This window comes from Callorhinus ursinus, unplaced genomic scaffold (assembly GCF_003265705.2).
Source record: "Callorhinus ursinus isolate GAN/ISIS: 27379988/994484 unplaced genomic scaffold, GSC_fseal_2.0 scaffold1, whole genome shotgun sequence".
NCBI lineage: Eukaryota > Metazoa > Chordata > Mammalia > Carnivora > Otariidae > Callorhinus > Callorhinus ursinus.
This window is the reverse complement of record NW_027397063.1, coordinates 140,577,957-140,591,388: the sequence shown is the minus strand read 5'-3', so window position 1 is coordinate 140,591,388 and position 13,432 is coordinate 140,577,957. Positions and strand designations below refer to the sequence as shown.

General features: G+C 58.7%; 2 protein-coding genes across 4 annotated transcripts in view; one reads left to right on the top strand and one right to left on the bottom strand.

Annotated features, from left to right (window-relative positions):
• TTC21A (tetratricopeptide repeat domain 21A) overlaps positions 1-8,277 on the top strand; it is a 40,669-nt gene extending 32,392 nt beyond the window's left edge. Inside the window, exons 29-30 of the mRNA XM_073901779.1 lie at positions 7,021-7,166; positions 8,143-8,277. Coding sequence (XP_073757880.1) covers positions 7,021-7,166; positions 8,143-8,206 — 210 coding nt within the window. The 3' untranslated portion in view covers positions 8,207-8,277. The remainder of the gene's footprint in view (positions 1-7,020; positions 7,167-8,142) is intronic.
• Positions 462-12,747, bottom strand: CSRNP1 (cysteine and serine rich nuclear protein 1). 3 transcript variants are annotated; one of them, XM_025884091.2, is made up of 5 exons: positions 12,574-12,747; positions 5,572-5,822; positions 3,544-3,803; positions 2,727-3,020; positions 462-2,643 (listed from the first exon to the last, which is right to left on the bottom strand). In XM_025884091.2, exons 2-5 carry the CDS (start codon positions 5,780-5,782, stop codon positions 1,660-1,662), a joined length of 1,749 nt encoding a protein of 582 aa, XP_025739876.2. In that variant the 5' UTR covers positions 5,783-5,822; positions 12,574-12,747; the 3' UTR covers positions 462-1,659. The 3 variants fall into 3 exon arrangements, with proteins under 3 accessions (XP_025739876.2, XP_025739867.2, XP_025739858.2); XM_025884082.2 differs by lacking the exon at positions 12,574-12,747 and adding an exon at positions 12,110-12,267; XM_025884073.2 differs by lacking the exon at positions 12,574-12,747 and adding an exon at positions 6,155-6,329.
• Positions 12,748-13,432: the final 685 nt, after the last annotated feature.

Below are 13,432 nucleotides of genomic sequence, written 5' to 3'. Positions count from 1 at the left end.
GGGGCCTCAGCAGCTCAGCCCCACACAAGGCCTCTGCTGGCCACATCCCACTGCCTGCCCCTAACTGGGGGGGGGGGGGGGGAGAGGAGGGGACTTCGCCCTCAGGGCCAGGCCCCACCTAGCTCAGTGTACCAGTGGGAAACAGCCCGAGCGAGCGGATAGCCAGGTCTCAGAAGACTGCCCTGCTGCTGCGCACCACCACCCCAGGAGACCACTGGAGAGAGATGGGTTCCTGAAAAGGGAAAACTGCTCTACCTGCCTGGCAACCTCCCAGCTGGCTTCCTGTCTCCAAGGTGACAGGCCTGCATGGAAGGAGGCTCCACTGCGTTGTGGCCCCCACTCCTACCCCAACATAGCCTCAGTGTCCACACTGCCCTGGGGGAACCATCTCCCCCTCCCTCCTCACTACGTCCTGAGGGTATACCCCCCATCTCCCAGTCCCACAAATGCAGACCACACTGTTAAAAATAGAGCCTCTTTATTGGTACCTGTAAGCTCAGGTACAAGGTGTTCCCACAAGCACGCAGGCTGGCAAGGCCTCCTGGGCAAGAAGGCAGGCCCAGAGCCTGGGCTTCTTGGCACAGACATAGAGAAAAATGAATAAATTATAGTTCTAACACTCAAGGACGATACAGAAATTAGGATGCAAAACTCAGCATCAGCAAACGTAGGGCATAAAAGCCACAGGGGCCACCCCTCACCCCAGCCAACTGGCCTCAGGGCATGGGCAGGTGGCCCAGGCTGGGGCATGCTGTGCCCAGAAAGCCCTGAGACAGTAGTCAGGGGCGTGCTGTGGGCCCCAAGGCTAGCCCCTTGCCCTCTCTGGGTCCTCTCTCCTGCTTCCCTTCGACATCAGTGGGCCCAGAATAAAGGCTGTGGCCTTTGGGGAGGAAGATGGGCCGGCAGAGGGCAGGACGCAGAGGGGGCTGTGTGGGGCAGAGGCAGGCTTTGGTCATGGTCGGTCGGCCCAGCCCCCTACCTAGACGCTGTCCTCAGCCACCCGCCAGGAGCCAGGCAGCTGCCACAAGAGGGCCGAAGGGCCCCAATCCACACCTGGTTTGTACCAAAGCCCAGGTAGGGCAGGGTTGGACTACAAGGCAAAAGGGGCTCACGGGGTCTGTGCCCCGCCCCAATCCCAGCACTGCCCACCAGCCAGCGGGGAGAAGCCTACGCCTCCTAGTCTCCGAATAAATTATGGAAATAAATTATAGTCTTCACAGTCCAGAAAACACAGCCACCCATGGGTCTGGGGCTCAGGGTGGCAGGAGAAGCCATTAGAAGTGGCTGATTTCAGCCCCGTCTTGTTCGGGCTGAGGAACATATGAGACCGAAAAGGGGTCTGCAAAGCTCCAGGGGAGCCCTGTTTCCTCCTGTTCTGGGCACACACCATGGAAGTGGAAGGAGAGACTGTGTGAGCTTTGGGGGGTGGGGGGAGGGGGGCCGGGGGGCCAAAAGGGAAAGCCCCCTCCCCACCCTCTCTTCAGCACAGAAAAGTTACAAAAATAAATAAATCAATCCAGAGTGTTGCACAAAAATCAGGAGCGCCCGCATGGATGAGCCAGCCAACGGGAAACCCTTAACATACAGACCTCAGGGAGCCCCCAAATTACAACAAAGCAGCAACAGGGCTCTCGGGGCCGTGAAAAGGTACCCTAGTCATCACACCGGCACCGGCTCCACCAGGGGCGCTGGGGCAGTGTCCTCAAACAACTGGCTGTCTATGAAGGGGGCCAGGGCCTCAGCAGCGGGGTCCGGCAGGCCCACGACAGGCTCCAGGAAGCAAGCGCCAGCGTCCCCCGGGGGAGAAAAGGCAGGCCAGGGGAAGGAGGGGGCCTCGAGATTGTCCAGGCCATCCGACGCCGTCCGGGAGGTGTAGTGAGGCCCGAGGCTATAGTCCGGCAGGGCCTGGAGCAGCTCGAAGGAGTCGCAGGAAGACAAGCTGAGGTCCACAGAGTTGCTCTGGCCAGCGTCCGAGCTAGGCGGCACTGAGGTGCCGGGGAGGCTGCCTTCTCCCAGCCCTTCGAGGCCACTGTTGAGGAAGAAGCTGGCATCCAGGTTGGCGTTTTCGTCCAGGATGCCCGACGCGAGGCTAGAGCTGGAATGGCCGTGGGTCCAGCTGGCCAGGCCACCAGGGTCACCAGTCCCAAAGATGTCAGCTGGGTGGAAGCAGCTGAGGTTGTCGAGGTTCCCCACCCCCCCGTCCTCCTCCTCCTCCTCCTCCTCCCCGCCCAGGTCCGAGTCACTGAGACTCAGGACCCGGGCCAGGCTGTCGTCGTCCACGTCGGGCTGGAAGCCAGGGCCAGGCAGGGCTGGGTGGGCGGTGCTGCCCAGGGCCTCGCTCGTGCCCGAAGCTGTGGAGGAGTCAGTCATGTCGCTGCTACAGCTGTTGTCTCCCAGCTCACTGCTCCCGGGGGGCTTGGCCAGTGGGAAAGCGGGGGCCAGGACCTGCTCACCGGGGCTGGCTGGGCCACCCTGGCCCGGGGCCTCCAGCTCCCCCAGGCTCTCAGCCCCCTGCTCCAGCTGCAGGCGGGTGAGCGTGTGGAGGAAATGGGTCTGCACGCGGGCCTGATTAAATTCCACACGGCCCTTGGGGTTCTCGCAGCCCTCCCTGCAGCAGCCGCAGGGGAACGCGGTGTGGTCCATCTACAAAGAGAGCAGAGCATGAGCGAGGATGCCGCGGAGCCCAGAGGAGCCCCCGCGCTCAGGCTCCCCTTCCCAGCCCATACCTGGCACTTGATGCCCGCCAGACTGCAGCTGCAGGTCTCGGGGTCACAGACCCGATCACAGCGACAGCCACAGTCCTCCCGGGACTGGCGCAGAGCCTGCAGCTCCCGCTTCTCCTCACGATCGATCCTCCGCACGCCGGCAGCCCGCAGCAGAGCCCGCCGTCGCCGGGCCGGGTAGGGCTGTAGGAAGGTCATCTCCTCCAACTGGCCGCCGGCCACGGCCACAGCCAAGTCCTCTTCCACGGAGGCGTCATCAATGGTGTCCACTGTGAGTGGTACCCCGGTCTCTGCAAGCTGTACCCACGGGAGGGAGGAGGGATGGGAGAGAGAGTCAGGGGTCTTGGCCCCCGCAGCCATTAGTCCCTGGACAAATGTTCCCCACATGCTTCCTCTGGGCTGGGCACCATGGATACCACACTGAACCGGAAGGCCAAGAACCCTGCCCTCGGGTCATTTGCAAAGAGATTTCCTGTTCCTGTCATTTCCCCAGTTTGTGGACAAGCCCCCCGCCTCCCTCCGCAGCCAGCCTGACACCCCAACCCCCAATGTCACAGCAACTCCCCACCACCCCCGCGGCGAGGTCAGACAGCTTCAGGCACCATGCCCCCAGCCCCTACAGCAGACACAGGCCCTTCCACACCCCACTGTCTGCTGATAATCCGGGCAACAAGGCCCTGATGGAGCAATAGTGGCCCCAGGGGTCTCTTCCCCAAATACATCATGAGCAAACTGGCCCCCACCCTGGAGGCCCCTCCCCTCAAGGCTTGGACTTCTGAAGCCAGCGGAGGGCACGGGCGATGGAGACGAGTCTCCCTACCTTCCACCGTAGCGCCTCCAGCTTCTCCTCCTTCAAGCGTAGGCGCAGCTTCTCACGCCGTGCCCGGGCTTGCTCCTGGGTGAACTCAGCCAGGGAGAAGCGGCGGCAGGCGCTGTGGCGAGGGGCCATACCCAGAGTGCAGCCACCACGGCTGGGCACGCTGGTGAAGCCCTGGCACCGTGGAAAGTAGAAGACGGTGATGCCATCGAAGGCGACGCGGCCTGGCCGCTTCCGGGGAGCCCGCTTCAGGATGGACAGGGCTGGAAGGCATGGAGGGAAGGGGCAGGGCATTAGTTCTCTGTGAGGGACAGGACAGCAGACCTCCAGGAAGATGATGCTGAACGGCTTCTCCTCACACGTCCCGCTCTGACCTCCCACCCGAGAGAAAAAGAAACGCATCTGAGTTTGGGAGCCAGCCTGGCTGGGATTAGAGATGGTAAAACTGAATGCCGCTCCTAGGTCAACATGGGCGCTTACCAGTCCAGATGAAAGCATTTGTGAGATTAAACATCTTTCCCCTCTTTATTAGCCATTTATAGGGTCCTTATGCAGTTTCCTATAGTTTTTTATTGATCTGTAGGAGCTCTTTATATATGATATCAAAGACACTGATCATCTGTCTAACCTATCTGTGCAATTATTTTAGTCTTATTTTTGTTCAAGGCATTTTACAAAATAACTTCTAAGGCCATGTAATTAAAAATATGTTGATCTTTTCCTTGCATTTTGCAACAGGCTTAGAAAGGCTGTTATTTGGAATTGGCTTCCTAAGTTATAGACTGTATATTGATTAGTAAGCTATGTATTTGGTATATTCTATACAAATATTGGTATACTATTGCTTTTAACTGAACCATAAGTAGTTACTTTAAAACAGCTGAATATTGGCAACTGCATGTATTTCAACTTAATGTATTATTTTGCCTGTCCCAATCCAACATACAGAATTCTTATTCTCTCTGCAACCTGAACTGGGTAGCACTTATTGAACAATGTTAACTACTAGTGATGACAGACAGCATCCTCCTCTTGTTCCGTAGTGGGATGGCTTCCAGTATTTCCTCATTCATTGGAATGCCAGCTTTTGGGTCGAGACACAGATTTTTAATCACTTAAGATAGAATTCACTTACTGCTATTTTACCAAGGGTCTTATCTAGAAGGAACATGACATTTTATCAAATGTTTTTCAGCATCCACAGTGGCTCTCCTATTTTCCCTCCTTTGATATCACCACTGGGTAAACTCTTAAGACTGGATTTTATAAATATTAAACCATTCTTATATTGCCAGAATAAACCCACAGTTTAGTCAACATACTGTTAGGTTCTGTGTGCGAAAAATCATTCTCTTTTTCTATGTATAATACACAGATATACATATTGGTACATAAACAAAGACACCATATCCAGGGTATTAAGGTAGTCACAGCAGGGATAATTAGGATAAATATGTCTAAAAAGGCTCCTTGGGGTTGGGGGCAGCAATAATGGAAAACACAGCCGAGGAATACTGCTTTAGGGCTGTCTTTGCCATTTTTGAAATCAGAATGACACCAGCTTGAAAAATAACTGGGGACAAAACCTTTCCACTATGTTCAGGCAAAGCCAAATGGCATTTTGACAGGAGAGGGACCGGCCTGACAGGCCCCGCAGTGCAGAGTGTGGGGCGTGGGACTCCAGTGGTTCAGTTGGTAGGACAGGGTGTGCAAGCTGGAGAAACGAAACTGGAACATAAGGGAGGAGTTGGAGCCAGAGGGCCCCAGGGCCACTCAGGAGCTCCGTCCTGACCTGCAGGACTTCTAAGCAGGAAGTCCCGAGGTCGAAGGTGAAGTTAGCTGGGCCCAAGTGCCTCGGGATGGCGGACCTTCCCGAGTGACCACTGTTATTACGGGAAGTGGCCAAGGTGGGGAGCCAAAGCTGTGGGGACACGACCTCCAGAGGCCTAGAATAGCTTTGTCAGGGGCCTCCCAATTTCATCTTCAGGAAGGAAGAAGGGGTGTGGTGGTTCCCAGGGGAGGGGGACTCACGGGTGAAACTCCGGGGGCCAGAGAAGTCCCGGTCAGGCAAGGGCAACTGATCCCAGGGGCCCTCCTCATCGGAGTCCCGGGCTGGGGAGGCTGAAGAGCTTGGAGAGCAGGACCGAGAAGGATGGCCCGAGGAGGACGAGGAGGAGGAGGAGCAGAGCGAGGAGGAGTCCTCATCCAGCTGGTCAAACTTCCTCTTCAGTGGCCCAGTCATGGCGGGGCAGGGGGCACTCTGGGGTCTGCTCACACACAGCCTGGAACGGAAAGGAGAAAGCTCTCAGTGGCAGGCCTGAGGGCAGGTGTGGCTGCTCAGCCACGACCAACTCTCCCCTTAGCCCCCAAGATGTCCCAGGCACCCCCACCTTGGCTCTGCGTGCGGCGGCGGGGCGGGGGGGGGGGGCACGGCTCCAGGAGGCTTCTTTCCACAAGCAGAGCACTGAGGTCCAAACCCTCATCCTGGCACTTGCAGACTCCCACCACCTCTGCCCGAAAGCCTTCCCAGGACGCCACCAGGAACCTTCCTCACTACCTCCTACAACCCACCTACACACATGCATACACCAGACCAACAGATGGACCAACAGACCTCAGCCGGGCCTTGCTCATTCCCCCGACAGGAATCCTGGGGGCTGACTCACTGGCTGGGTGATTCACACGGCTCGCATCTGTGTGCCTTTGTGTGTGTGAGGCCGTCTGCCACAGGCTGCACAGCCCTGTACAGTGGCTCTGCTTCCTGGTCCTCCTCCCCCTCCACCACCAACCCCCAGCACACCCACAGACACACCACCCTGCGTGCGCATACACACACGCTCTCTCTCTCTCTCCCCTTCTCGCCGTCTCTGGGGCCAGGTGGACCAGGGCACTCTGGGAAACAGGCTGGCTTCCACACTGGCCCCAATTCCCAGACACAGGACTTTCCGGAGCCCCTCCCTCCTCTCCTGTGACAGAGCCACTCAGACTTTCCCGCAGAAACCCCCGCCCCACAGAAGTCCCCTGCCTCCAGGCTCAGCTGTGTTTCATGTGTCTCTAACAATCTCCTTTTTGATCTTAAAAATGCATCTACATCTTGCCTCTACTCCAATATCTAACCCTGTTTGTTTGAATTAACTTCCTATGGAAATTATTTTTTTCCTCTTACACACACACACACACACACACACACACACACACATACACCTCTTGGTGAAACTGACCGGTCAAGATGTCCCACTGTCTCCTGTTTGTAGCTTGGTGGCTTGGGGGCGCCTCAGGACACACAGCTTACCGTGTTCTCCCCTTTGAGGGTCTCAGCCCTCAGACGGGGTGCAACTGGAGCCTCCCGCAGCCTGGCTGGCCTCGGCTAAGGGGAGAAGAGTTGGGGGCTCCCACCCCTAAATGCCTCCGCTATCCCTGGGAATTCCCAAAGGACTCAGTCCTAAGGGCTGAGTTACCTTGTCTCTCTGTGTCCTACAGGGCTCAGGCCTGGGCCCCAGAGGGTCACCAGGAAGAAGGGGAAACAGTGCAGAGGCCCTAGTGCTGGGGAGCCCCTCCCCCACTGCCATCACAGGAAATGAGAACAGGAAAAACCAACCAGAAGGCTGGCGATCTCCTCTACTCAGGTATCCTTTCTAAACACCCTTGACCCCCTTTGCCAAGCCTAGCACAAAGTCTCTGGATCCTAGAGGGTGCGGTGGTCAGTGGACTTACTGGATAAAATTCGTCCTGAGCACAACTTCTCCCCACTGGCAAGAGAGAAGCAAGAGAAACTCCCCTCCTTGCTAGCCCTTCACACTGGGCCAGGGGAAGAGAACGCACAGGTGCTTCCGGGGACTTCTCAGCGGTAGTTTCTCAGGCTTGGCACCCGCAGCCCCCCTTCCCCCCACAAACCACAAACAAAAACAACCCAGCTCCCAGCTGACCTGCACGCTCTCCTAGGAGATGGGGGAACTCATGACCCAGAGCCAGGCACACACACATGCACACACGTGCAGACCACAGAGACACACACAAACACACGCCGGCAAACCACACCCACATACCCTGCCCCTACCAGCCCCCCTAGGAGACCCCAGCCTATCCCAAACTCCAGATGCTGTCCACACGATGCTGAATGCAATCACACACCCAAGCCCAAGGCCCACCCCCGCCAAAACCGAATGCCCACTTTGTATTTCTGCCTGGCCGTCCCTTAGAAACATAACATTCCACAGGCCCCAAATCGAACCCCCCGTCTGTTCCCCACCCCCCGTGCCATCTGTTCCTCTTCCTGTGTCCCCTATCTTAGTAACGGCACTGCCACCCACCCAGTTACTCAAGCCAGAAACCTGCAGCCATCCTCAACTCCTTCCTCCCTCTCCCTCCAGCCACATCCAGGCACCCAGCCCTGCAAGTACACACTAGCCCACTTAATGCACACAAGGCCAGGCAGAGATACAGTGGGGACTGGGGAGGCCATCGGCACAGTGTTAAGAACCTTGGCCCCAAAACCAGATTGCCTGCATTGGAACACTGGCTTGGCCATTACTCGGCTGCGTGACCCTGGTCAAGGTCCTCAAGCTCTCGGTGTCTCCAATTCTTTGTCTTAAAACCTTACAGGGTTGGGATGTTTACAGGAATCAATACATGTCAAGTTCTTAGGACAGTGATACGTGCTGAGTGAACATGTCATTCTACACTGTGAGAAAAAGGAGCTCCTGGATACAACAACATGTGAATCTCAGGGATGTCGTGTGGAATGAAAGAAGCCAGACACAAGAATACATGTGAATGAAGTTCAAGGAAAAGAAACCCCAATCAGTGATGATACAAGTCAGAACGGGAGGGAAGGGTGTTTGATATGCACCGGGGACAATCATGGGGGGAACTTCTGGGCAGGTGGGTTTCTCAAAATGTCCTGTGTTGATCTGGCTGGTGGTGGTTCCATGGATGTCTAAAACTAAAAATTCACCTAGCTGTACACACAAGATTCATATGCTTTATGCATTTCATGTATGGCTCCTTCAACTTTATTACCTTATGTCTCTGTCCCCCCTGCTACGGTCCATGTTCCCTGCCTCTGCTCCTGCCGTCCCCCTGCAGCCACAGTGATCTTCCTGAAGATCTCTGTCTGTCAGCCCCATGCTTAGGAAAGCTGGCCCTTAGGATCAAGCCTAGAATTCCACGAGGCTGAAGCAGGCCTGGCTGCTGCCTCCCCCCACCCCCCCTTCACTATATTCCAGCTGAACTTGCAGTTCCCCTAATTGCCATGACCTGCCCGCCTCCTGGCCTTTGCACAAGCTGGAACCCAGCCTACTCTCCCTTAATAGTCATTTCCAAGAGGGCCTCCCTGAAACCCCCACTCCTCACTCCTGACTACATGCCTCTCTGGGCTCCCACGGGCCCTGGGATTCCCCTACCCCCCGCCCTTCTCTCGAAGTCTTGCTTCGGCCTCACTGCCGCTCCCTCAACACCAGGCTGAGGGCCTCTCTGCCTGGTCATCCTTGTACTCATGCCTAGAACAGAGTCTGGCACAGAGAAGGCACCTAAAGACCAGCAGAGGTGGACCTCTGGGGGGTGACTGCTCAGGGCCATCTACTGATCCTGTCACAGTTAGTTTCGGGGGGGGGGCACATTTCCACCCCCCAGCCTGCCTGCCTTCAAGCCACAGGAGGGGTGGCTCTGAGGTAGGAAGTTCAGGCTGCAGTCAGGTGCCAACATAGGCATCTCAGGAGGCTCCCTGTTCCCCAGAAGTAAACAAATAGATATCAAGCAAGCGGATTTAAGCCAGACACCCTGGCTCTGCCTCAGGCATGTCTACAGAATGGGAATTTAAAGTGTAGGCATTATAAGCTTCAAGGCTGCTGACAGGAAAACAGGGACACAGAGAAGCTACAGCCATGCTGCAGGTTCTAGTGATGAACCCCTAGCAGGATCTGCAGACCTAGAGTGTGATGAGAACGGATCTCTCCCCTGACACTCCTCCTGGGTGGAGGGAGAAGGAGCAGTCCTTGGGTCTTGTGTTTTCCTGTCCCACCTGGGAATCCAGAGGCCGAGAGAGGCAGAGGCAGGAGATGAGAAAAAGACCCAGCCAGAGACAAGGACAGGCCAAGTCAGAAAAGGAATGAAAGATAGTGAAAGAGTCCAAGAAAAGTGTCAGACAGTGAGTCAGAGGAGGGGGGAGGGGCCCTCAGCAGCTACCCAGGAATCAAGATCCCAACCATGGCTCTGTTCCCAGGGTGAACATGGCCCCCTCCTAGGGTCCTGGAGGAAGGAAAAGCAATTCCCAGGAGCTGGCTCAGACAGAAATGCCACACCCCCGAGGAGCCCCAGAGACAGGCCCTGAATCAAAGACAGCCAGGCTTCTTCCGGGATCTGCCTGGGCCCTGATAATCAGGCCACCCTCCTGTCACCACACACAGGAGTTGGACAGCTCAGGATGAAGGGGTGAGACTTCCCCACTCTACTACTCACAACTATCTACACACTCAGGCCACAGTGTGAATCCCAGGAAGGCCACCTCACCCCAGGCACTAGGCAAACAAAGGCTCTTTGGGGGCCAGGGGGATATCTCAGGGCCTCTGGGAAGTCACATCAACTCCTCTGTGCAGCTCACCAATCCCAATGCCCCAGCTCCCCACCAGAGCTGATATTGGGGAGAGGGGGCACCTTCAGCTGCCTCCATCCACCTCCAGGAATCTGAAGAATGCATCCTTTAACCTCAGATCCCCAGGCCTTGGTCAGGCCAGCTCCCCCCAACACATGACCCCAGACCCTCAGGAGCTATTTCCTGGGACAAGGAAAAGACACCTCTGAGTACCTCTGGCCCCCAATGGGATTGGCTAGAAAAACAACCTGGGCAGCACAGAGAGGGGAGACAGGAAGCCTTAGCACACCCCATCCCCCCATCCCTCTGAAAGTGCTCCCTGGGGAGGGCACAGTTTCTCAGCCTTGGCCTCCAGGGCCTGGCACTGGGTAGGTGCCAAATGTTTGCTGGCTACAGGAGGCCAACTGCTCCTGCCGAAGGGAAATTGCACCTGACAGCAACTGCTTCCTCCACCTAAGCAAGGCCTCCTTCATTCTCATTCATTCACTCAACAAATATTGAGCTCCTATGGCATGCCAAGTACTGTGTCAGGCACTTGGGCAGACAGGGAGCAAGACCCACACTGGGGTTGCACTCTTGCAGCTTTTGAATTTAGGGGCAAGGAGTATGTAGTTACAAAACCATCGTGAGTGCTGGGGTGGCAGGCCGGAGGGGTGCGACAGGAGGGGGAAAGCTGAGGGTAAAAACAATCTCTAGGAGGAAGGGAGGTGGAAAGTTCCAGAGGGGGCACAGCATGAAAGAGAGCCAGAATGATGAGGGGGAGGGGCGTCCTGGGACAGGTTTCGAGAGCCAGGGCTGACAGGCAGGCTTTAGCCTGAGGGCACTGGAAGCCACAGTAGGGTTTAAGTAGGGAGTGACAATACCAGATTTGCATTTTAAAAAGATGGCTCAGTCCCCGACCGGAGAGGGGGTGTGACTAGTTGGCCCCGTGCCAGGGCTAGCTAGGTGAGCCATGACAGGACAGGGAGGGCAAAGGAGAAAGGCGAATAGACTCGGGGACCTCCGGATGTGGAGCTGGAAGAGGGCAGTGATGTCAAGGATTTGGAGGCGGGCGGAGGAGGCCCGCTCCGGGGGGCTGTGAGACATCTGAGTGGAGGTGTGGGGTGGGCAGTGGAGCCGGGGAGGGCTCCTCCAGTGTCAGGAGTGTAGGCTATGTGTGTGACTGTGCCAGAGAGCCGGAGTGACTAAGTGTGTGACGGCTGCTGTGGTGGGGACATCCAAGGGTGCATGCCTGTGGAAGGGCCCCCGGGGAGGGGAAACTGAGGACCGGGAGGAAGTACGTGCTGGAGAGGGGAGAAGTGCGTGGGAGAGAGGCTACGTGTGCCCGCGGGTGTCCGGTGGGGCTGCGCCCGTGACTCACAGCGGTGGCCTCTGCGTGTGACGGTGACTGACAAACAGGTGAGCGTACGACACAATCCCTCCTCCTCCCCCCCCCGTCGGGGACCGTGACTCACGGAGCCTCACTCCTCCTCACTCTTCTCTCCACTCCCTCACTGACCCCTGCCGGCGGGGGGCGCCAGGCACGCGCCGCAGCCCCGGCGCCCGGCCCTGGAGAGGGGGGGGGAGCCCGAGGAGGAAGGCGACAAATGTCACCTGCTCCGGCCACGCGAGGAACTTCTGAAAAGTTCTCAGGCAACTGGGTCAAAAGGAAACTCTCCCGTGGACGCGCGCACCCCGTCACCCCGCCACCGGCGCCAACCTCCGCTCGGCCGCCACCCGCAGCGGGCTCGGGGCGCCGCGACTTCTCGGGGTACCGGCGGCGGCGCGGGGGAGGGGAGCGGAAAACCTGCCACTCTCGCCTCTCCGCCTCCTCTCCCCGGACGCCGGCCGGGCGCGCAGTCTGGGGGCCGAGCCGGGCCGTTCCCGCCCCGGCGCCCGCTCAGGGCGGCGGGGGGCAAGTGGCAGGGACCAGAGGGGCGCAGCCCCCCGCGCGGGGCGCCCCCTCCCCGAGGTCCCGGCCCGCAACCCCTCGGCGCTCACCTGCGATCCGGGAGCTCGCCCAGGACACCGACGCGACTCGCGTCCCGGCAGGGGACGCCCCCCGCGCCGCGACCCCGTGTGCGCTCCGCCGGGCAGCCGTCGGCCCAGCCGCCCCTCTACCTCTGCGCGTCCGGCAGCGGCGGCGGCGGCGGGAGACTGGCTGCGCCCGGCCCCGCCCGCCGCTCCGCCCTCCTCGTCAGTGGAAAACTCCGGGGCTCTCAGCGCTGACGCACGCCCGGCCTCCCGCCAGGCCGCCCGGCAGCCCCGCCCCGGAGGCGCCGCCTCCCCCCCCACCCCCCCGCCCGAGCCTGGCGCAGCGGCCGCAGGGCCTCCCTGCGGACTCTGACCCCGCGCGGGCGCCGCGACCGTCCTGCGCTCCGGGTCGCCCTGCCCGTCCCCCTCCCGCAGTTTCTTGAAGTCGCCGACGCTTCCAGCCGGCAGAGCAGGGTCGCAAAGATCCCCACCTCGCCACACGGCCCCCGTTCGCGGATGGGTAGACTGAGGCCCGGAGTGGCGCGGAGTGTCCGGAAGGCCCCCCGGCGACGGTGGCAGAGCCGAGGCCTCCCCCAGGCTTTCACCTCCACCCTGCCCGAGGCAGTTGCTATCATCCAATCTAAATGTCCTTCCTCTGCGCCCTCCTTACCACCCACCCCCAGATCCGCCTGAAAAGTAAACTGTGACTGGAGAGGAACCTGGGCAGGGAGGACGGCGGGGGGGCGGGAGGGAAGCGGGGGGGGGGGGGGGGGGGGGGGGGGCCTCTGTGGGCCTGCCCTTCACCTCTGCCCACCGGCCAGAGACCCCGCAGAAGTCCTGAGCTGGGGGTTCCTGGAAACAGCTTCCCCCCCCCCCCCCCCTCCCCAACCCTCTTTAAAAAAAAAAAAAAGATTTCTTCCGAGCCAGACCCTGGCCACTTAAAATGGCCCACTGCCTTCTCTGCTCCCGCCAAGGCCTTTCCTGACTAGGGCCAACTCTCCCTGTATTACTGCACAGAGGAAAGTGTGTGCATGCCCCGGCAGGGAGCCCTGGCCAGGAGACCATCCTCTGCCCTTCTTCCCAACCTCAGATCACACCTTACCCACCACTAATGTCCCTTGAGCGTTTCTACCTTCACACCTTTGCTACACAGCGTTCCTCTCGCCTGGAATGCCTGTCTGCCTTCTCGCTGCTTACCAGAATCTCATCGCCTTTAAGGTCTCAGCTTGCACTGCCTCCTCCAGGGAGCCTTCGTGGGAGCTTGACCCTCCCCCTCCCAGTCCTGCTCCCGCTGCATTCTGGGTTTTTCTCTGACTGTCCTAGATGAATGCTGTCACTGACTAGCCCAAC

What these genes read in the sequence shown, in the direction of transcription:
- CSRNP1 (XM_025884073.2), bottom strand. Translation starts at nt 6,174, where the DNA reads ATGAGCAAGGCCCGGCTGAG. An exon ending in TGGAGGCGCTACGGTGGAAG is followed by an intron (nt 3,021 to 3,543) that starts GTAGGGAGACTC and finishes CCGTGGGTACAG; the next exon opens with CTTGCAGAGACCGGGGTACC. An exon ending in TGGCGGGCATCAAGTGCCAG is followed by an intron (nt 2,644 to 2,726) that starts GTATGGGCTGGG and finishes CTCTCTTTGTAG; the next exon opens with ATGGACCACACCGCGTTCCC.